This window comes from Balaenoptera borealis (genome assembly GCF_965194805.1).
Source record: "Balaenoptera borealis genome assembly, chromosome: 2".
NCBI lineage: Eukaryota > Metazoa > Chordata > Mammalia > Artiodactyla > Balaenopteridae > Balaenoptera > Balaenoptera borealis.
Genome location: NC_138867.1, coordinates 173,625,233 through 173,648,729, shown reverse-complemented (window position 1 = coordinate 173,648,729; position 23,497 = coordinate 173,625,233). Strand labels below are relative to the sequence as shown.

The 23,497-nt window shown below is 52.3% G+C and overlaps 1 protein-coding gene across 2 annotated transcripts in view; it reads right to left on the bottom strand.

The window, feature by feature from the left end:
• The window catches only part of CPAMD8 (C3 and PZP like alpha-2-macroglobulin domain containing 8), a 95,142-nt gene extending 72,503 nt beyond the window's left edge, over nucleotides 1–22,639 (bottom strand). For both annotated transcript variants that reach the window (XM_082383017.1, XM_082383018.1), the window contains exons 1-11: nucleotides 22,425–22,639; nucleotides 18,756–18,907; nucleotides 17,010–17,032; nucleotides 11,773–11,938; nucleotides 11,644–11,696; nucleotides 8,068–8,085; nucleotides 7,595–7,649; nucleotides 6,397–6,510; nucleotides 5,209–5,293; nucleotides 3,388–3,496; nucleotides 715–942 (exon numbers count right to left, since the gene is read on the bottom strand). In XM_082383017.1, the coding sequence (XP_082239143.1) occupies nucleotides 715–942; nucleotides 3,388–3,496; nucleotides 5,209–5,293; nucleotides 6,397–6,510; nucleotides 7,595–7,649; nucleotides 8,068–8,085; nucleotides 11,644–11,696; nucleotides 11,773–11,938; nucleotides 17,010–17,032; nucleotides 18,756–18,907; nucleotides 22,425–22,516 (1,095 nt within the window). In that variant the 5' untranslated portion in view covers nucleotides 22,517–22,639. The remainder of the gene's footprint in view (nucleotides 1–714; nucleotides 943–3,387; nucleotides 3,497–5,208; nucleotides 5,294–6,396; nucleotides 6,511–7,594; nucleotides 7,650–8,067; nucleotides 8,086–11,643; nucleotides 11,697–11,772; nucleotides 11,939–17,009; nucleotides 17,033–18,755; nucleotides 18,908–22,424) is intronic.
• Nucleotides 22,640–23,497: the final 858 nt, after the last annotated feature.

Genomic DNA, 23,497 nt, shown 5'->3' with positions numbered 1-23,497 from the left:
TAAGGATCTCGAATTTCTAGTCACCTCAACTTTACTGTGTACAAAAAATGGTGTGGTGGGTGGGAGCGAGACGGGGGCTTGTTCAAAATGCTGTTCCCCACAGGGGATCTGAATCAGTCTGTCTCAGGGACGGGCATCTGCCTTTTAGGGACTTAGCTGTTAAGTCATCCAGAGATAAAGTCAACCCAATTAAGGAAGGTGATTTAATAAGTGGATACGTTTGGTAGTGTATATGGGGGGGGGAGATGCAAGAGGGAGGAGATATGGGGATATATGTATATGTATAGCTGACTCACTTTGTTATAAAGCAGAAACTAACACGCAATTGTAAAGCAATTATACGCCAATAAAGATGTTAAAATAATAATAATAATAAGTGGATACGTAACATCCTGGTTTAACGCTCTAGGTACGGGAATGTCTAACTATGTGGATTAAAGGAAACCATGCTTTTAGGTGGAGCAGAATGTCCAGTGTCCCCTGCCCTGGGTACCAGCTCTCATCACACTCAGCAAAGCAGTCCCTTGATCCCAAGAGGGCAAAAGTTCTGCTGGCACAATCAAACGACGTGGTTTTCAGCCAAGTCACGGCTGTGGGGCCCGTGGCATGCACTGCAGTGGTTACACAGTGGTCCTTGGGCAGGAGCTGGGCTGGGAGGCAGCACAGAGCCTGTGACCTTGACAGCCCCTGCTGGGCACCACGCCCAGGGCTTACCTTCCCCACGTAGGACAGACCCGGCTTAAACTGCTTCCTGGTGTCCTTGGAGTACCGGACATCCACCAGCTGTCTCTGGACGGGGGTGGAGTCATCAAAAGCCACCTGTTGGCTCCCGTCCGTGCTGGTCACCATGGCCCAGATGCTGACGGTGCCCCGGAAGTGCTCAGGGACATCGGCCAGGATCATGTCCTTCACGCAGATGTTGAAGTCCTGGGAGCCGTGGATCTGGAGGCGGGAAACCCACAGGTCATGCTCGCCGGGAGCTGGAGTGGCTTTGAGAGACGACTCACAAGCACAGAGCTCAAGTAGGTGACTCTGGGGACTTCCCTGGCGGTCCAATGGTTAAGATTCCGCACTCCCAATCTGGGGGGCCCAGGCTCGATCCCTGGTCAGAGAACTAGGTTCCACATGCCGCAACGAAGATCCCGCGTGCCGCAACTAAGACCCGGCGCAGCCAAATAAATAAATATTAAAACAAAAAAAAAAGTAGGTGTCTCTGGCTGCTTGGAGGGCCAGGGGGCCACTCGGTGACCCACCCGACCTATGCCGTGAGTCACTGTGTGGGGACTGAATCCCTGGCTGGACATGCATTATGTCCCAGGAGGAAGGGAGTCAGCTCCTTGGGCAGAAGGTGAGACAACCCCTCGGGCCAGACTGCAGGCAGGGACTTGAACCTGGTCAGCCACACTCTGGAGCACTGGCTCGCCTCCCACGCCTGGGGTACACAACCCCCTCAATCAACCCCTACCTCAGGACCTGGGGGCGGAGGCTGGCAAATAATCCACATCCACAAACAGCTGTGGAGTGAATTACTCAGTAAAGGAGAAAATTAAGACAAGGGCCACCAGGGGCAGCCTCCAGGGACAACGGCTAGGATACCAAGGGCACCAACACCAGGCACGAAAGAGGTGAGGGGCCAGGGTGTCCACTCTACAGAAGAGAAGCCTCAGGGACAGAGAGGGGGGACACATCCCAGGCGGCAAAGGGATGAAGAAGTAGCTTCGGGTGGAAATGGGAAGGAGGTGGCGCTGACAGGGTTTAATGCCTACAGAGGCACAGAATCTCCAAGACGTGTGTGTATGTTACATAGTAGCGCACTCACAACTTAATGTTAAGTTGAAAAAGAAAAACAAAAACCAGGTTATAAAACTTTACATGCACGGGAACGTGAAATCATGCAGCCACTTTGGAAAGCAGTCTGGGAGTTCTTCAAACAACTAAACATAGAGACACCACTGAGAGACTGAATATACGAATGGACCAGGGCCAGATAATACAGAAAAAAGAGAACTCGGACCCACACTCTGCAGGCACCAGCAAGGAAGCCAACCCATTTCAGTCGGCTCTCCGTATTCGCGGTTCCGCATTTGCGGATTCAACCAACTTCGAAGAGTTTCAATCTGGGATCCTGGGATGCAGAATCCTCAGACATGGGAGGGCCAACTGTACCTATAAGTCAGACTTGTAAGAAGTCAGACCCCTATCTCAATAGCAACCAAACAATAACTCCCGTAACAACCAGCCCCAAATGGCCAGGACCAGATTAATAACTGACATTCTTTCTGATTTTGGCTCCCACTTCCATCTTAAGACCAATTGGAAAAAGCCAAATATGCACCCTTCATCAATCACTTTGGATGCCTGCTTCTAGTTACCCGCCCATGACTTCTGCACACCAACAGCCTCCCATCATGGCACACCGGAAGCCTTCCCTTTCTTTCACTATAAAGCTTTCCCACTTCTCCACCTGCCTTTGAGTCTCTGCCAAACACAGGTGATGGTGGCTGACTCCCTTGCTGCAAGCTTCGAATAAATAGCCTTTGCTTGTTCTTGTTTGGACGGTCTTCATTTCATTGCACGCCATACAACCCAGGGATTCCAAATCCAAAAGAAATGAAAACATCTGGCCACACAAAAACTTGTACGTGAATGTTCATAGCATCACCCGTAATAGCCGAAAAGTAGAAACAACTCAAATGTCCATCAGCTAATGAACGGATAAACAAAATGTGGTCCAACCACGCAACGGAATATTACTCAGCCATAAAAAAGGATGAAGTACCTACACACAATACAATGTGGATGAACCTTGAAAACATCAGGCTGAGTGAAAGAAACCAGACACAAAAGGTCACATGGTGCATGATTCCATTTATATGAAATGTCCAGAAATCCATAGAGACAGACTATGTAAGTAAGTGGTTGTCAGGGGCTGGAGATGCAAACAGGGCTTAACTGCAAAAGGATGTGAGAGATTGGTGGGGGTGGGGGGACGGTTAGCAGAAATATTCTAAAACTGTATGGTGGTGGTGGTTGTACAACTCTGTAATATACTAAAAACCACCGACTCGTACATTCTATACGGGGATCTGAATTTTATGATATGTGAATTATGTCTCAAGAGAACTTTTTTTTTAACTTTACACACAACATCCTAAGAGGAAACACATCAAAATACCAATAGTGGCTGTGTCTGCCTATCAGAGGACAAGTCGACTTTACTACTCCTTTTTTATATGTTCTAGCCTCTACGTTCAGCCTGCAGGAATTTTATCATCGGAATATCCCCACCATCTAAACTGTTTTGGAAAGCAAAATAAAACGGATGATCACAGAGCTGAAGCTGGTGGGAAGGGACCCACCGAGTGGGTCGGGGTTCCTGCTCCTCACCTTGGTGGTCCTGAGGATGGGGCGCCCCACCTCCTGGCTGTAGTACCCCACGCCATTTACAGTCATGTTGATGGTTAAAGTGCCCGAGACAGGTTTCCCAAAGGTATACCTGGAACAAAAGGACAAAGGGTAGTAAGTTTCGCAAGCAGGAGATGCCCAGGAGACAGCGGGGGAGGGGTCAGTTTCAGGAAGGCCAGGCCCTGCAAGATGTGGTCAGTGGTACAGTGGCTAATCCAGGGATGCTTCCCATCCTACATTCCATCCTTACAGCCCTCCCTGTAGCCCTGAGTAAGGACAGATCATGTCAGGGCCCTGTGATCGTCTGCACCAAGCCTCATGTTGGACAGAAAAAGAGATCAAGGGTCAGAGAGGAACTCTGGACCCAAAGCAGCAGGGTATATGAGACAACCACTGAGGCTGGCCACACATTGGAGCAAGGCAGCACAGAGGATCAAGCAACCGTGGACAACGGGAAGGCCTGGCTGGGCTTAAGTGCCCAGGAAGTTCAACTTTGGACCAGAGATCTGAACTTTCTGAGCTTTGGTTTCCTCACCGGGAGAATGAGAATAAAACCATCCTCTCAGGGATGTTGGTAAAATACTTAAATATACATATGTCATGCCTGATGCAGTGGAGACACCTGCTTACTGGGACACAGGGGCAAAATGGGAGCAAAATTTAAAAAATAACACCCAGAATTTTGATAGTATTTTCTAGACTATAAAATGTGTGTATCCAGCAGCACTATTTACAATTGCCAGGACATGGAAGCAACCTAAGTGTCCATCAACAGATGAATGGATAAAGAATATGTGGCACATATATACAATGGAATATTACTCAGCCATAAAAAGAAACGAAATTGAGTTATTTGTAGTGAGGTGGATGGACCTAGAGTCTGTCATACAGAGTGAAGTAAGTCAGAAAGAGAAAAACAAATACCGTATGCTAACACATATATATGGAATCTAAAAAAAAAAAAAAAAAAAAAAGGTTCTGATGACCCTAGTGGCAGTACAGGAATAAAGACGCAGACGTAGAGAATGGACTTGAGGACATGCACGGGGAGGGGGAAGGCTAAGTTGGGATGAAGTGAGAGAGTGGCATGGACATATATACACTACCAAATGTAAAATAGATAGCTAGTGGGAAGCAGCCACAAAGCACAGGGAGATCAGCTCGGTGCTTTATGACCACCTAGAGGGGTGGGAAAGGGAGGGTGGGAGGGAGACACAAGAGGGAGGGGATATGGGGATATATGTATACGCATAGCTGATTCACTTTGTTATACAGCAGAAACTAACACAACAATGTAAAGCAATTATACTCCAATAAAGATGTAAAAAAAAAAAAATGTATCCAGCACGTCCCTGGATTTTAAAACACACACAGCCAGGGGAGACACACCAGGGAGAAGTCTCAGCAACAACCTCCGGCAGGTGGCAGAGATGGGGCGGGGACACGGGCCATGTAGGGCTCTCCCAGGGGCCCCAGAAAGGGACAGAGCCTCTTGACTCCCTCTGGTCGACACTCACATCGGGCTCCGTCAACAGCCTGGTCATTAGGCAGGTCAGCCCACTGGCTGTGGGTCAGCCCACTGGCTGTGGATGTTTCCCGCAGGGTAAGGGGCATGGCCTGGAGGAGGGGCTTCCCTGGGGAGGGGCAAGTACTAGGGGAGGAGCAAGTCCTAAGGGGAATGGGTGTGCTCTGGAGGAGGGGCGTGTCCTAGGGGAGGAGCATTGCCTGGGAAGGGGTGGGTCCTAGGGGAGGGGCGTGCCCACAGTGGGAAGGGCTCACCGACAGTGGCCGCCTCTTTCTCACCTGGCCCGCACAGTGCCGGTCTCACAAGTGTCCAGGTCCTGGATATATCGGGGCGGGTCAATAAGGAGCTCAAACTTCGGCAACACTGAAGGGAGAGAGCAGAGAGGAGGGAGGCAGGGTGGCTTCCACCTCTGGGGTGGCCCCAGAAGGGTACTGGAGATGTGGGAGGGAGGAACACAAAGGCAACTCTGGGGTTTTCTATGCTGCTGACACCATAGGAATCCACACCACCCGTTGCTGAGCACGGGCAGCTCTCTGGGGATTTTGCCGGCCGCATCTGTTTCCTATCTTTGGGGGACCAGCACATCGTTTTTCTCAGGGGGCCACGTATCATCAGTTTTAGGCCACCTGAATTGAGTGCAGCCAATTCCAGCCCATCCCAGGGGTGCACAAGCAGCCAGGCTTCTGGACCCGTCAGGGGCATCCTGAGGGTGCTTGCAGCTGGAAAGGGTCACTCTTTGCTGCCCCGGGTACGTCCAGCCATCTCGTCCCCCTGCACAGCCCACGGAGAGATGGACACCGAGGAGCAGAATGGAGGAAACGTGAAGACTCTGGTCCTGAGAGCTTGTTACACGAGCCTATAACCCCTTCCTTTTGCTTACTGAGTCTGCACCAGGCTTCTGTGGCTTGCAACCCATAACCCTGACCTCTAAGGATTTTCCTTCCGAGACCTGCCTTGTGAAAGGAAGAGAAATCCTTGACCCCACAAGGGAGAATTTTAGCACAGAAGCAGAGTATGTGGCTCTGGCCCAGGTTCATTCCCCAGCTCTTATTACTTGAGCAGTTTCCTTAACAGCTCTCTCAGCCTCAGTTTCCCCATCTGTAAAATGGAGATACCTCATAGGTTCAGGACAAGGATGAAAGAACAAAAGCAAGTGACAACCTTAAAGAGGAAGGACATTCGGACACATGTTGCAACATGGATGAACTTTGAGGACATTATGCTCCGTGAAATAAGCTACTCACAAAAAGACAAATACCTTATGATTCTACTCGTATGAAGTCATACATTTTACAATTTTTTTTAAAAGACATGACAAAGGCCTAGCCTTCCATATCGTGCCTGGCCCTACTGAGCCCTCAGTGAATGAAGCTCCTGCCATCATCTCCCTTGTCATGTGTGTTGTCACTAGGGCTGTGGTTTCTCCCAGATCTGAAATCCTAGGGTCCTAAGATTCTCCGACTTACCATACTTCTGAACTTCAAAGGACTTGTTGTACACGTGGCCTTGCATTTCGACAAAAATGAACCATTCTCCCAGTACCGGCTGGTCAGACAAGGGGAAGGTCATGTTGGTGATGCCTGTGTGGAGAGAGACGCCCCCCCTCATCCTGGGGCAAGTGAGTGTGTAGAGGGCCTGGCATCTGGTGGTGAGGTCAGGGCAGGGGCGCCCCGGGGACCCTGCGCCTCCCCCTGGCCGAACAGTCCCTCGGGGAAGCCAGAAGCCACCCGAGGCTGGCGGGGATTTGTGCAGAACAAGCACCTCTGCAGTCTGAAGCAGAAGCAGCGAGACACTGCACCTTGGGTTCCTGGGGGACCCCTGAGGCCAAGGCCAGGTGCAGGCAGTGAGCTGGATGAGCCAGAGAGACAGGCCATCCAGCTCACCCACTCTGCTCCCCACCCGAGTCGTTCCCTTGGTGACAGAGAATCACACAAGCCCTGTCCCTACTTGGCAGCCCTCTCTAGGCATCTCAGAATCAGGAAGAGGGAAATGGACATGGAGAGGGGTCAAGGCCAGGTCAGGAGACCTGGAGGCCTGCGTGACACTGCACAAACCACCACAGCCCACACGTCGGCTAGAGACCCCATTCTCTGTGTCTGGTTCACAGAGGCAAGCGGGGGCCAGGAGCCCCCGAGCAGGACTCAGGGGTCTGTCATGTCTGTGCATTTCCCAGGTCGAGGGTGCACAGCTGTCCTCAGTCTCCCCAGATCCCACCTACAGCTCCCCTCTCCCAGGACTCCACTTCCCTTAGGGCCAAAGCACAAAGGGAGATGTCAATTACATGGCCCTTATCGTCATAGAGAAAGAAAAAAATGCCAGCTCCTCAGCCAAAGCAAAGCCTTCTGACTCCTAGCTGGAAAAGAACTGTCTCGTGTTGGGTTGGAGATGAGGACGAGGAAGATCTGCAGCAGGAGGAAGGTGGGGGGTGCCGACAAACAAGGCCCTGATATTCCAGAAAGATCTCAAGTTATAGGAGGCTCCCCAGCTGGGATCCCGGGCACAGAGGAATGTGGGCGGAGGGTCCGAACGCTGCAGGGAAGGAGTGGCAGGTGCCCAGACAGAGCACATTCTATTTCCCTGGAAGGTTTATCACATCTGCCACCCAAAGGTGCAGCCCCCAAGCCACAGAAGGAATTGGGAGAGAGGATGAGAAGAGAGACTTACCGCAGCATAAGGGCTGCAAGTGTCTCCACTCCATCATCCGTGAGCCCCGGGGGTCCTGCAGGGGGACAGATGCACAGTAAACTCAAGGCAGCCTGTGTGTGCCCGGCGTGCATGCGGACCTTCCAAGCCTGCTCTCTAGGGCAGGACAAGTGAGGAGGGCAGGCCCCAAGATTAGCTATTTACATGAAGCAAACAGAAGCTCGGGGCATAGAAGGGACTTGTCTGAGGACAAGGTGGCGGAAAGGGCCAGCCTGCCTCCTCATTTAGGGAGCTGCGTGCAAATCTACAAAAAGATGGACAGACACACACTCAGCTTATCCCAGGGTGGACCCAGGCATCGGGATGGACCAGGACCCAGTCTATGGGGCAGGCAGGGATCAACCCAGAGGGTGGGTGTTAGGCAAAGACAGACCAGGTCTTGCAGAGAGCGGCTAACTGTCTCTGAGCCAGCTGCGGAGAGGCAGGCCACTCACCAGGACATAAGCTTCCAGCTGCAACAGAGACAGACAGAGGCAGTGAGCAAACCCTCCCATAAGACCCGAGTCCTCTGTGCATGCTGAATGTTCATCCCTCGGGACAGGCACAGGTTCTGTAATGGGTTGAATGGTGCCCCCCTCCTCCCAAAATTCACATGTTGATGTCCTCAGGCTCAGTGTCTCAGAATGTGACTGTATTTGGAGACGGGTCTTTATAGTGGTGATTAGTTAAAATAAGGTCCCTAGCATAGGTCCCAGTCCAATAGGACTGGTGTCATAAGAAGGGGAAATTTGGACACAGATGCGCATAGAGGGAAGACGATATGAAGACACAGAGAGAAGATGGCCAGCTACAAGCCAAGGAGGGAGGCCTGGAACAAATCCCTCCTTCACGGTCCCTGGAAGGAACCAATTCTGCCCCCACCTTGATCTTAGACTTCTGGCCTCCAGAACTGGGAAAGAATACATTTCTGCCCTTTAAGTCACTGAGCAAACTCATTGCCAGTGGCCACTGGCAATGAGGGTGGCCGAGCCCCATCCGGAACCTCTGTGTTCCTCGCTCCCCATCACAGCCCTGCCCTCCTCTCCAGACTCCCCCACGCCCCAACCAGGGACAGCTCCTCCAGGCAGCCCTCCTATGTTGCAGCTGGGTTGTTTTTTCAAGGGATCATGCCAGGTTCCTTGAAGGTCTGGAATGCACGCTTTCATCCCTGAACCCCCAGCACCTGCCTGGAGCCTGGCTTCTAGCTCCATCAATGTCAAACTGAACAGTCAACACTGACTCCAGTGAAGGTCAACTGCTTGCACAACTGTGCCGCCTGAACCCAGCAACATGCCCGGCCTGGTACCCATGCATAGCTGACCCTGTGCACGCAGATCCGTCCCCATCAGCTCAGGGCTGTCCAGGGGTGTCCGTGTCGAGCCCGGAGGCACCTGGAAGCTTTACACTTTGAATTCAATGATTTGAATTCATTGTCCTGTGATTTGTCCTTGCTGGACTTCCACCAACCTCCAGAGGAAGATAGGCAGCTGCACACATACATCCAGGCACCTTCCTTCTATCATTTGTGGGAAGCCGTTTCTGGCAAAAACTGGACATTAGGCAGGAGCTGATGTCACTAAACCCCCTAATCCCCCCTCTCCGGGGAAGGCTGTGGGCAGAAGACCCCCTCCAACAACTGGGCACAGAGACTCAGCACCATCCGCTCAGAAACATACACGTTTGGGACCTTCAACACCTCCCTGGCCGTGGACCTCAGTATCCCACTCCTGGGGTCCAGCTGCGCCTAAGGAAGGACACACCAGTGGAAAAGAAGGTTTGAGCATAAAAACAATCATGGCAGCATTTCTGACAATGACCAAAACCTGGAAACAAGCAAATGTCCACCAGGAGGGGGCAGTTGGGTATGAAGCCTTCCTTTGGCAGAAGGACCTCAGGCACTGAGGTGAGTTTGCAAGGCTGTGTCAAAAACATGGGCAAGTGCATTCAAAGATCCAATGAAAAAAGTAGTGTGGAAACTCGGGCTGGTGAAAGTTAAGAAAAAGCTGCGTGTACCCAATGGAACTGTGCTTCTAGGCTGGGGCCCACTGGGGAACTCAGCAGGATTATTTTCCAGAATGAGCCCCCTGGGGTGGGGTCTGGGTCTGCTCTGCTCAATCATGTGCCCCAAGTGTTAGAACAGCGCCTGGCACGCAGTACGCACCGTACACGTGACCCCTCAGGGACCCCTCAACTGAAGTCACCCCAGACTGCATTCCCATCTTTGCTCTGGATATGTACAGTTTACTTAAATCTCTTCCTTTACAATCTCTTTCCTTCTGAAAGCGCCTCTTTGCAGCAGAATGCCAACTAATAAATACAGAAGAAGCAACATAGTTGGAAAAATCACCACTTTGCAAGCATCATAGCAAGTTTAGATTCACGTAATTCTGAACTCATCTGTGGAGGCTAGAACTAGCGGGTGATCATTGTGACTGGTAACAGGGTGGCCACACAGTCTCAAGTGTCCCCCACAGATTACTTACTGATTACAAAGGGGAAACAGTGACTTTTGCGGGGAGAAACCAGGCAGACTCTATCTGAGCTACTGTCAGGTACCTCGGGATACGACACACAGGGGAGGACCAGCACGGCTCCTGTGGATCCTCCCCCATGACGCACAACTTGAACCTGATCGCAGAGAACAAGCCGGCAGACCAGCCCGCTGGGGAACACCATTCAAAACAACTGCCTGGAGTCTCCAAAAATGTCAATGCCGTGAAACACAGGGAAAGGCTGAGGAGCTGATTCAGAGTAAAGGATGCGAGAGACATGACGACTAAATTCGACACGTCGTCAGAGACTAGGTCCTGGACCAGCAAAGAAACATGCTATAAAGTACATTATTGGAACCATATGGATTCTGTATTAGATAATATTATTGTATCGATGTCAAAATTCCTAAATGTAATGATTGTACTTTAGTTGTATGAAAGAATGTTCTTGCTCTTAAAGGATACAGGAAGTGTTTGGGGACAAAGAGATGTGATATCTGCAAATTATTCTCAAATGATTTATCATTAAAATAATTTTAAAGCTATATATGTACATGTACATATATACATACAATACATGTATATGTACATATATGTGTATACACACACTGAGAGAGAAAGCACATAAATATCATAAAATGTTTTGTAATTGGTGAATCTAGATACGTGGTTCTCAAAGTGGGTTCCCAGAGCAGCAGCAGAAACCAGGAACTTGTTAGAAATACAGATCCTTGGGGCCCATCCAGGAAGCTCCTGAATCAAAAATTCTGGGGAGGGCCCAATCACTTGTATGTGAACAAGCCCTCCAGGTGGTTCTGCTGCACACTCCAGTTTGAGAACTTCTGTTCCTGTTCAGAGCTTAGCCAGCTATGACCCTTGGGCTAAATCCGGCCCTCTGCCTGTTTGTGTAAATAAAGCTTTATTGGCACCCAGGCACACCCATTCATTCACGTGTTGTCTGTAGCTGAGTCCACTTAAGTTGTGACAGAATCCCTCTGACTGGCAGACCCGAACATACTTACTACCTGGCCCTTTACAGGAAGTTTGCCCACCCCTGGGCTCCATGAAGGGCCTATGGGAAGTTCTCTGTAACTTTCTTCCAACTTTTCTGTACATTTGAAGTTATTTCCAAATAAAAATTAAGAGAAAATCAAAGCCTTTTTTATGTGAGTGTATTTATTTTGAAGGAGAAACGGTGGGTTTTAAGTGGCAATCATATTTTCTTTCTAATAAACGTTAAATAAATGCAGGGCTATTAAGATTTTAAATGATGGGCCACGGCCCCGACCCCACACAGAGGGGTACTGCCCACTGCGGGGACCACTGGTGCCCCTTGCGGAAGAAGCATGCCCACAAGCGCTCTTGTCACATAGAACTTCCCCTGGGTCCCCCAAGGGACGTGGAGCCCCAGGAAGAAACCAAGAATGGAGGTAGAAATTGGAAGAGGCAGGGGGAAAGGCCAGTTGTGGATGGTGGCACTGGCCAGGCCGAACCCAGGTGGGTATGTTCCGGGCCCACGGTTTTAGGAGCCAATCTCACCTTCTCGCTGACGGGCCTCAGGTCTGGAGTGACAGTGAAGACGCTGATGAGCACTGGAAGAAAGGAGATAGGCGTGTGGCAGCTCCAGGCCATGGCTGGCCCTCCCCCCGGCGCGCACCGGCCACCCACCTCGGTGCTGGGGCCTGTACACCGGCTTGTCGGTCTGGATGAACACAGAGGCTCCCCGGCTGTCCACAGTCACTGAAGTCTGGTTGTGGAAGAAGGGGCCCTCCTCTGCCCACCAACCACGGCCCCACACCTTCAGAAGAGCCTGGCCCCAGAGGCCCGTGGGCACCTGCAGGCAGAGCACAGAGCTTTGGGCAGGGGGTGTCACCCTGGAAGGTACCCAGGTATTGGGAAAGCAGCATGGAGGTCTAGGGCAGGGGAGCACACCCGGGGGCAACTGTGCACCCATGGGACACTCAGCAGTTTCTGGAGATGTTTTGGGTGTCACGGCTTCGGGGAGCAGGCGCTACTGGGCATCTGGTGGGTGAGGCCAGGGATGCTGTTCAAGACCCTGTGATGCACAGGACGGCTGTGAGCAGCGCTGCGAAGGAGAAGCACTGGTCTCGCTTGACAAGACAGAGCCTTCTCCTCTCCTGACACTGCACGCTTGCAGAGATATTCTCATCCCTGTAGAGCTACAAGAATTATCTCCCATCTTACCCAAATGCAGTCATAGCTGGTAAGCTGGGAGGTATGGAGACCCTAGCCCCTTCATATACATATACACATATGAATACATGTATGCATATGTATGTATGTTTTCATACTTCATTTATGGATATAATGTATGTGCCTCTGTGCTTTGTCTCCCTGTAAACACTGCACACACATTATACAATCCCATTTATATGAAATGTCCACAATAGGCAAATCCATAGAGACAGAAAGCAGATTAGTGGGTACCAGGAGCTGGAGGGAGATGGGGAATGGGGAATGACAGCTAATGGGGATGGGGCTTCCTTCTGGGGTAATGAAAATGTTCTGGAACTAGATAGGGTTGGTGGTTGCACAACAGTGTGAATGTTCTAAATGCCACTGAACTGTCCACTTTAAAATGGTTAAAGTGGTAAAAAAAAAAGTTGATTTTTTTTTGGCCACCTAAATGGATAAAACAAACAAAAAAAATACTCACTGCAGTCTTAAGGATTCACCCTGGAGTTCAAATTCTTCTAGGGCAAAATTTCCAACATTTAGGGAATGGAAACTACCCTATATAATTCCCTCTTTTTTTTTTTTTTTTTAAGTCATGAGCAGAACACCCGTGCATGTGAGTCATAACCTATAGAAACTCCTTTTGTGACTAAAGCAAACAAAAGTCACGACTCTGGATGTGACCATGTGCCATGAATGCGATGCTCGCGGCCATCCCTGGGTGCCTGGCGGGCGGACGTTACGTGGTCATCAGTTCACACTGGGAGCTACAGCACCACCTGTTCCTAAGACCATCCAAATGCGGGGGTGTTCTTCTCCCAGTTGTTCGTCAGCATCCACCTGTGTGGTTGCTCAAGGGGTGAAAAAGTCCTCGTCACCATCACAGCAAGCAACCATGCTAAGTATCCTGGTGAATTATCTGACCGGTCCTCACACCAGTGTGCCCATTTTATGGATGAGGTCAGGGCATGCCAGGACCTTCTCCATCCTTCCAGCACCTGGCTCTGGCTGCCTCTCTTGTCTGCTCTGAACAGCAGCGGAGGGACCCTGCCTGCCTGCCTGCCCACCTGCCACCCTCAGGGTGGGGCGTCTCAGGACTCTGGGGTCCCTTCTAACTGCAGTTAACCTTGAGAACCTTTAGGACGAACTTGAGGATAATCCCCTTACTTTGACCCCCAAATCCTTACCTGCCTTTGTTTCTGGAAACCACTCAGCATCAGCCAAAGACCTCCATGCAAGGAGGAAAAAATCCCAGGCCACCCAGGGGAGCAGGCATGGACAGGTAAGAAGGAGCTGGCGGGCGAGGTGGCGGGGGGGGGGGGCGTCATGTGGGCTATGTGCCAGCGGGGGATTGTGGGTGCTGGGACCAAGAAGCTGCCCCTGAGAACAGAAAGGATCAGATGTGACCTTTGGGGACATGAAGTGACCCGCCCCGGGTCTTGAAAGCTGCAGAGCTGCCGTTCCCAATCAAGTCTCAGCTCAAAGTGGCGCTCCTACCTGGTCCTGCACGTGCCAGCCCTCAGAGGTCTTGCCGGAAGGTTCTGGACTGAGCTGATCCCCATCCCCACCCCTGACCACAGTGATCCACATTTGCTCCTTTAGCATCAGTGACAGCCAAGGACTCGGGGGCCGAGATCCAAGCAAGGGAGACGGCCAGGCAAAGCTGGCGTAGCTGGCAGCTGAGTACAAAGGAGGGAGGCTTGGGGCCCAGCTAAAGAAAGAGGCCGGCTGTCCTCTGGGGAAGGCTGTGTGGAGGGGCCAGTCCTATGGCAGGCCAATCCACCACCCTGATGAACGCCCAGCTCCAGGCAGGGGAGGCCCCTGGGGCTCTGGGTGTGGGTCCCAGATTACCGGACTCTGTAGGCATCCACCAAACATACCCGAGAGAGAAGCCACCAGACTCACTAGACCCTGAGTTTCCAACATATTGTTGTGCAGATGGGTGATGGAACTATAAAGGCATGGCACACAATAGACACCCATGGTTGGTGGCGACAGGTATTCACGATTCTTCTCCTAAATGGAAACCATCCAAAGCAGAGGGATTCAGGTGAAGGCTGATTCCACAGATTGGAAATCTCCCTCCCACTCCTCATGGGAGCTCCTGGCTGGCTCCACTCCAGGCCACTGGCTGCCTCTTTTTGCCTCCTTCCTGCCCCAGGGCTTTTGCACCTGCGGTTCCCTCTGCCTGGAAAGCCCTGCCCCCATATTCCTGCATGTCGGTTCCTCCTGGTTTCAGCTCAGAGGGGCCTTGCTGCCATATAAAATGTGACTCTACCCCCCCACTCCTCAGCATTCTCTTTCTCTGACACATTTTAAAATAAAATGTTAGAATTTGATTAACATTTAGTGTCCTAAAATAGGACACTTGCTACTCTCTGAGGTGATCATGTTTATGTAATTGGGGGTTTACTGTCTGACCCACCCCTTTGCCCAGCACCAATAAGGCTGGTGGCTGAGAGCAGGGAATGTGGCCAACTTCCTGCTTGAAACTGAATAGATGTTTAAGACATTTGTTACACAGATGCACGGGTTAAGTCTGAAAAATCGGAATAAAGCAAACATCACGAGGCTTTAGGTATGCTTTCTTGAAAGTTCCATCAAGGGCCTCTTACCGGCATCCTCGCTGCTGCACAGATGAGAAGGATGAGACACAGACTGGGCAGAGCCTGCCCGCGGCAGTCAGTGGCAACACTAGGTCCCCACAACAAGGGTTTCCAAAACCTGTACCCGGAAGCACTCAGGTCCCCAAGGCAGGCACGGCTGGGGAGTGGGTGGGGTAGTGGGCAGGGGGGGTCCTACCCCCACAAGAGCAGCTTCTCTCTTGTCTGAGGTCCACACCATGGTTCCACAGAGAAGAGTTTCTCAACTCAGCCTCGGCACTACTGACGTTTAGGGCTGAATCATCCTCTGCAGGGATGGGGACGGGGGCGTCCCCGTCACTGTAGGGTGTTGAACAGCATCCCTGGCCTCCACCCACTAGATGGCAGTAGCACCCTCACCCCCAGCTACCATAACCAGAAATATCTCCAGACACTGCCATTGTCCCCCGGGGTGGGGGAGGGGAGCATCCTTCCCCACCCCCCAAGTTGAGAAAGGTTCATCCAGAGCTCTTCTAAATGCTAAGGATCCCAAGACCCTTTGGAAAGTCTCCAGTCTAGGGATCTCCTGCCCTTCTCCCAAAGTTATATGGCCCTTTACTGGTTTCTTATACAAATCCACAGCATCTAGCCTGTGAAGAGTGCCTTCTTATGTGCGGTGGCCGGGGACAGAGCATAATCTTAACCCCGCTGGGGCAGCTCTGCTTTCTTTCTTTCTTTTTCTTTTTTTTTTCTTTTTGGTAAGTAATATGCTTTATTAAAAGTACTTCTCTAAATAAAATAGACGAGGCTTTCTTTTTCCCTAAGTAGTTCATCTGTCAGTGGATAGGGCAGCCCTGCATTCTGATTCACAAGAAAGCAGATCTGCTCACAGGAAGCCGGCAGGGGCGGCTCTAGCCTATTTATCCAGGGTTTTCCAAAGGTTGACATCTGGGGCTGGCTCATTCTCAGTGGAGGGGCCGTCCTGTGTATTATAGGATTTGAGCAGCATCCTTGGTCTCTACCCACTAGAAGCCAGTAGCAACCTCCATCCCTGCCCCCCAAGCTGTGACAACCAGAACTGTCTCCAGACCCTGCAAACCTCACCCACGGGAGAGAACTCTAGAGAGGAAATTCTAACATTGACAAGAGGGCAGGAAGACCACTGCCCCACAGCAATTAGACACTAATGATGCATCCCATCCCATGGAAGAGGAACCACCTCGGACTTAGTTCTAATTACTGGGAGAGAGCACATTACAATTTGGAATGATTCTCTACTTAGCCCATCCTTTCAGGGACTCCTTTGAGCATCTGATAAGCGTTAAGGACTAGCTAACCCAGAAAAAGCCGACAATTTCAGGGCTTATGACTGCCTTGAAATCCAAGGACTCCAGTTTAAAAACCCATGTCAGAGAATGACCTACCTGTAGTTTGGTATGTAAAATAATTTTAAAATAATAATATTCAATGCCAACAAGGCTGCGGGAAATTTGGTCTCTAATGTATAGCTGGTGGTGCCATGCACGTGCACTGCTGTGTCTTCCAAGACAAAACAGGACCCAGCAAGAGCCTTGGATCCTAATTTGGTAGTTCTTCTTTCAGGGTGTTCAGTCTAAGGCAGGCATCCAGAACGTTAACAGCTTTACGCACAAAGATGCTCTCAACTTTTGGATTACATTATCAAAACTCTGAAAACAAGAAAAAGATCTAACCATGTACAAGCGATGTGTGTGTGAGGGGGAGGTGTTAGTAAATTAGTATATAAAACAGATACAGTGGGATGTTATTTACAATAGGATGCAATTATAGTGACTTGGAAACATGGACGTATGTTTATGCAACGTGTGAAGAGAAAATGGCATGACAGACCACAATATACCCTTTAACTGCAACTATGAAAGAAAATGTCTTTATGTGGACAAGGATTTATGGGAAACATGAAAAAGTGAAAAGTATGAGGGATGGGATTATGGGTGAGTTTCTCCTTTTGTAAACTGTTTTTTCCTTCATTATTCTTTTTTTTTTTTACATCACCATTAATGATTTTTTTCACAACACATGCAACTTCTCTGGTTCCATTCTTTATTTCCAAGGTAGGGTTTCTGATTTTAAAAATTCATAGCTTACCTTGAGTTTGATCGTCCCTTTATCTAAAAAATGAAAATAAAATGAAAACAGTTAAATCAGGAGCTGTGTTTTCCTGCCTCCTTGAGCTGCAGCCTTACAAACAGGGGTTCTCTCAACCCAGAGGGATTTTCTGCGGACAAACACACACCCTGGGTCATGTTGGTCTGGCCTGGGCTGGGATCGGCAGAAGTGAGAGGTTTCCTCCAAGCTGGAGAGTACTGAAGACTGGAGGGGATGGACAAAGCCAAGCTATTCAGGGAAAGGTTGGCCAGCCTGCATACTTTATTCACTTCACCCCTGGCCCCTGACCAAGGTAAGCTGTGAGGGGAGCAAAGAGAAAACTCCACGGGAGAGGAACAAGGAGAAAGGTGGAGAGAAGAAAGAGGAGCCTGAGGTCCCCAGTGGACCTCACTCCAATGGATCTAACTAGTCATCCATCAACCTCTCTCTTCTACCCAAACTGAGTCATTTGTCGTCTGACACTTCTCCAGGCTCTTTGGCCTCCAGGACTTAATTAGGCATCTACTGTTTTTGCCTCCCAGTGTCCATTTCCCCCATTTCCTGCTAGCAGAAGCCCAATTTTCTTGGAGGAGCCCACCTACCCAACTCCTAATTCTTAAGGTTTAGTGGGTTCTGCCCATCTTCCCTGAGGCTCTGTGCAGATCTACATAGGCCTTCCTCCTAGACACAGTGATTGGTTCAGGGTTGAGCACATGTCCTAAAATGGGCCAATCAGCATGGGCCATCCACCTGGTCACAGGACTTGGTTCAGAGTTGAGCACATGACCCACATGGGCCAATCAGCATAGGCCTTCCCTCTGGTCATGGGGATTGGTTCAGGATTGAGCACATGACCCAACATGAGCCAATCAGAGGGAATCCTGGGACTTTCCCCAAAGGTCCTGTAACTGCCATTCCCTCCCTGCTCTGGGGAGACACAGGCACATCCAGAAGTGGAGCTGGGAGACTGGGCCAGTGATGCCAGGGGACTTTTCCAGTTATAAGAGCCCATAAACTCTCTGTTGCTGAAGCCAACCTGATTTGGGTTTCAGGACTGGCCAGTGGAGTCGGGACTGCCTGCACTTCTCCTGCCTACCCAAGTCTCCCTCTCCCAGGGGACAGAGGCTGCCTTGTTGGCCTTGGGAGACCTGACATCATCTCTCGGTGTCTCCTGTGGCCGCACCACACCCTGCATGATGAATGAGTTACCTGCCCTGCTGGACTACAGGCCCTAAGGCAGGGGCCTGCTCTCCACACTTTGTCCAAGAGGCCAACGCTGCTGTTATCTGCAGTTTACAAAGGAGAGCCAGGGAGAGGCTGGCTGAGGGCCTGAGCTCAGCTCAGTGGCAGGCTGGCTGTGAGCCCAGCTCCGGGTCTAACACCACAGGGGTGCTAGAAGCTCAACAAAGGATCTGAAAAGGTCACAAGATTCCCTCTGGGCCCCCTTCCCACCTCTAGCCAAAACTGGCACGAAAGGGTGCCCAAATCTATCCAGATCTGCACCCACTGAACCTGAGCTGCTGAGGAACAAGGCACTCTGATTTCCCAGACTGGGCAGGTGGCTTCCCCTGCTGGGCCTTACTCTCTCCATCTGTAAAGTGAGGAGAATGCAACCTGTCCTCCTACTCCTGCCAGGGTTCTGGGGGTGGAGTGGGAAGGAAGCAAAGCAATGCCGACACTGCCTGAGCCCTAAAGACCACTTTGCAAAGCGAGGGGAAGGCCTGGTCAGGCACCCCAGGGACCTACCCAGGATGGCTCCCTGGCTCTGCGCCACCGCCTCGCCCTGGGCCACCAGCTGAGCATGGACCATGACTTCCCTTGGGGAGTTAAAGATGGTCACACTGATGACTTCCTCCACTCCTGAGCGGAAGACGGAGGGTGCAGCGATCAAATAGCCCCTGCAGAAGAGGAGAACCGCAGTGAAGCCCAAAGGTTCTGACCCATCCCTAGCCTCACTGTCACCTGGCTAAATCAGGGTGCACCCTAGGTGGACTCCCACCTATGCCTGACCACACTCCGATGGCACTGTCACTTTATGTGTCCGTGTCCCCTACCAACCTGTGAGCTCCTTGAGGCTTGTTCACCTTTGAAGTCCCCCCCCGAGTAAGTAAGAATCTGGCTTCTCTGGATCTACCCGGAACCACACCCCCTTCGATCTCTGCATTATAGCCTCTGGACTTTTTTTGCAGCTCCTTCTGCCACAGGACCTTTGCACATGCCACACCCACAAACTAAAATACTCTCCCCTGTAGACTGAGTAACTGGTAGGATCCCACTTCATCCTCAAAGCCACCCGTGAGACATGCTAACATCTCCCATTTACAGAGTCAGAAATTAAGCCCCAGAGAAGCCAATTCATGTGCCCGAGTCAGTGAGAGATTAGGCTACAAACCCAGGCAGCCAGACTCTGGAACCCAGTGGAAAGAAGCAAGGAACTACCTGCAGCATTAATTTTAAGAATAAGACCCTGAAAACAAACTAAATGGCCTGAAACAGGAAAAGCACTGTGAACAATGGAGTCAAAACAGCTCTCTCTTTCTGAAAAGACTCAGCTTGACTGTGAAGACATTTCTGGAAGAGAGGCGTTATTATCCTGTTTTCCAGATGGGAAGGCTGACCTTGCAGAAGGAGAAGGAACGTGCACCAGATCACACAGCCAGGCAGGGGAGGGCCCTGGGGTCCCCTTATGGCACCGGACCTGGAGGCCTAGGTCCTCCCCACCTGAGCTCCTGCTTCCCCGTTATTTTGCAGCCTTAGGTAGAAAACCACAAAGGCTCATCCATAACCGCGGGACCCACTCACAGTGCAATGGCAAGTGCCAGGAGCCTGGCAGCAAAGGCAGCACGATTCCAACGGTGCAGAACTACAGGCACCAGGAGGAAATAGGAGAAAGGGAAAACACTGGGCAAACACTGAGATCAGGAGAGATGTTTTTATTTCTCAACATCCTCTCTGGGACAACCCCAGGTCCACACACAAAGAGATGAATTTAGACCCTTACCACACACCATACACGAAGAGGACCTTCGAGACATGCCATGCACTATATGACTCCAGCACTGATAAGAGTGTGCAAAGACCCTAGTTTCATGGGTGCACTGCCCAGCAGTGGCTGGACCCAGTAACAACCCTGGGGTCCGATGTTCTGTCTGACTCCAGCACCGACAAGCGCCTGCAATGACAGGGTTCCTCTGTGCAGTGTCAGGCCTTCGCCATGCACAGAGCATACATTGATCCTGGGTATGTAACTGCACCAGCCGGAGCATGCAATGACCCTGGGTTTCCTGGATGTTCTGTCCGGATCCAGCACTGACCACAATGTGTACTGACCCTGCGTCCTATATGTTCTGTCCCACTCCAGCATCAAACACAGCATTCAATGACACTGGGACAGACATGTACTGCCTCAAGCATGGGAAGACCCTTGCTTCATGTGTGATGTGCACCATCCAGCTCCAGCACTGACCAGAGGGTGCAATGACCCTGGGGTCCCCTGTGCAGTGTCTGGCCTCAGCAGTGCACAGAGCCTGCAATGATCCTGGGTACGTAACTGTACTGTCTGGAGCACACAATCACTCCACATACGTGATGTGTACTATCTTAACTCCAACACTGACCTGCACGGGCAATGACCCTGGGTTCCTGTGTGTCCTGTCCCACTGCAGCACGGGAATACGGCCACCTTCAGGACAGAACCTTTCTGTCCAGCTCCCAGATGACCCCCAGGGCCTCCCACATAGCACCTGCTGCATGTGGAAGAGTACTGGGGGAAATACACAATCCACGTGTTCACTTTCCTTGGGCACTTCTAAAGCCCGTATCCAGATCTGAGTTAGGGTCTTCGCTCAAAGGCCCAGAGAACCTGATGGAACCAAATTTACTTTCCCTGCGACTCAGGAATTACAGCTGTTGGAGTGCTCGCCAGCCAATCACTGTCTACCTGATACACCCCTGCCATCTGGGCTGACACTGGCTTCCCATCCTTTGGTCCTGGAAGGTCCCATCCTGGGAAGGGTGGTATTTGGTAAAGTGTAGACAGTATGGGTCTCACAACAGTGTGCAAATCCATGGGGCTTTCTGGCATCAGGCATTCCTCACACTACAATCAAATGGATCATAGAAGTGGGTGTCCGGGGCTATTCCTAAAACGGGATCCTTCGGGCTGGTGAGCCATGGCTCTGGCTTAGAGGTCGGCTAATCTGGACCCCTGGGTTGGTCATTGTGTGTCTCCCAGCACAGGAGTTCCATTTGACTCAACAGTAGGTAAGATCCCAGGGCAACTTTAGTCAGAGGCAAATACTCCTGAGAACTATTTAAAACTCTGCAACACAGGGACTCTGAACTTGGTCCTTATAAGGCGGGGTCTCTCATGGAGGGCAGGGTCATGCTTCGTGCTGGGGACTGTCCTGTGCATGGCAGGACGTGTAGCAGCATCCCTGGCCTCCACCCAGTAGATTCCAGCCGCATGGCCTCCCCCTAGATGTGACAACCAAAAATGCCTCCGGACATTGCTGAATGACCCCAGGGAGACAAAAATCGCCCCTTGGCTGAAAACTGCTATTCTGAGGGATGTCAGCTCTGAAAGCATCAGGTCAAAAGTTTGCCGGGTTCCAATTTCACAAGGCCCAGGGGAGGTAAGTCCCATGGTTCCAATTGCAGCATGGTGTCTTACTTTTCAAACTGTGATCCAAAGGGGCAGCACAAGAGGTGCCTCCGCCCACCTAGTCTCACTGTTGACCTGTTTTCTGGGAACTCCTATACAAGGGCTGCTTGAACAAGGCTCAGAAAGTCCGGTCTGCACTAAATGGCTGAGCTTGAGCAGCTGGAGGCAGGCCCCCACCCAGCCCACAACCCCGCAGGGCTCACCCAAACTTGGCAGGTCTGCGAATAGTCCCTGTGAAGCCAACTCATGGGAAATTCTCCTTAGCAGCTAGTTAATTCACCTCCTCACTGTGTCAACTCACCAGAAGCTCTGTAAGCAAACTTCAAGAAAAATGTGGAAGCAAAATAAACACTTCCTCCCCACCCCACGCCCTCCCAAGGAAAACGGAACGGCAGGTCTCTCCTTCCATTTCTCAGCCAAGACACGCACCTCTTACCTTCAGGCCACGGACAACTGGAAATCGCCACCCAAGAAGACAGCCCTGGTCACACCAAGGGAGCGAGGTGGGATGGGGGGGGGGCCTCGCCGCCTTAGCTCTGAGGAGTCCCTGCACCTCCACGGGGCCACTTCTGAAGCCTCAGGCTGCCCTCTTCCCAGTCCGACTCTTGGGGGCTAGGGGGTCAAGATTCTAGGTCCCGCCCAGCCCGGAGGCTGTGTGGCCTTGGACAGGTCGTTGCGTCTCTCTGAACCAGACCCCGCGACCCCCACCCCGAGAAGGCGGCCAGCCTCCTCCGTCGCCCGCGGCTACTCACGGGGCCTGGGGCTGCGCAGCGCGCACGCCGTCCCGCGGCGACAGCAGCAGCACCAGGAGCCGGAGCAGCGGCCGGAGCAAGGCGACCCACATTTTCCGGCTCCGCGGGGCTGCCGCGCCCGGGTAGGGGGCCGGGCCGGGGTCAGGCCAGGTCCGGGGTCCGAGCGCGGCCGTCCCCGCTGCGCCGCCGGGGGCCCTTTGTTCGCAGCCCCCGCGCAGTGCGCCCGGCGCCATGCGCCCAACTCCGCGCCCGGCTAGGCTGGGGCAGCGGGGGACCAGCCCCCTCCCCGGACCCGCCTTGTCCCCGGACCCGCCCCGCTCACCCCCTCCCGGCCTCCCGCCCCGCCCCCTCTCCGGACCTCGTCCCGCCCCCTCCCCCCGCTCCCTTCCCGGGACTCATTCCCACCCCCCAACACCGACTCTCCCCCAATCTCTCCTGGGACCCGCCCCGCCCCCTGCCCGGATGCACCCCCAGACCTGACCCATTCCCTGACCCTTCGTCGGACCCGACCCATCCCACTCTTCGCCCCCCCCCCAACCCGGCCCCGCACTCTGGGACCCGCCCCCTCCCTGGACTGACCCCTTCCGAGCTCCCTGCCTGGCCGCCTCCCCACCGCCCCGACCCCGCGGACCAGCCCGGCCCCGCCCCGCCCCACGCGGGGGCCGCTCGGTCTCCGCGCCGCCTTCACCCCGCATCTCGTCGGCACCCCGCACCTGCCCCAGCCTGGACCCGGCGACCTGTGCAGTGCACAGGGAGGAGCTGAGCCCTTTGGGGAAACGAAGGCTGGCCAAGGGATGAAACTTCCTGACCCGCAGCTTCCCCCGGCGCCTGACTGCCGCTCCTCACTTCTTCCCTCTCCCCACCTCCTCCATCCGCAAATCCCCTAGGCCAGGCCCCTCCCTCTCTGGGCCTCACTTTCCCTTCTGGCAAACAGCAGGGGTGAGACGGCACCCCTCTCTCTCTGTGAGCAGGGTGCCCCCTCCTGCCCCTCCCAGTGTGCCCAACTCAGTGATGGCCTCACTGTCGTAGGTCCCTCTGGAAGGGGGCACCTCCTTTTTATGTCATGTCCAAGT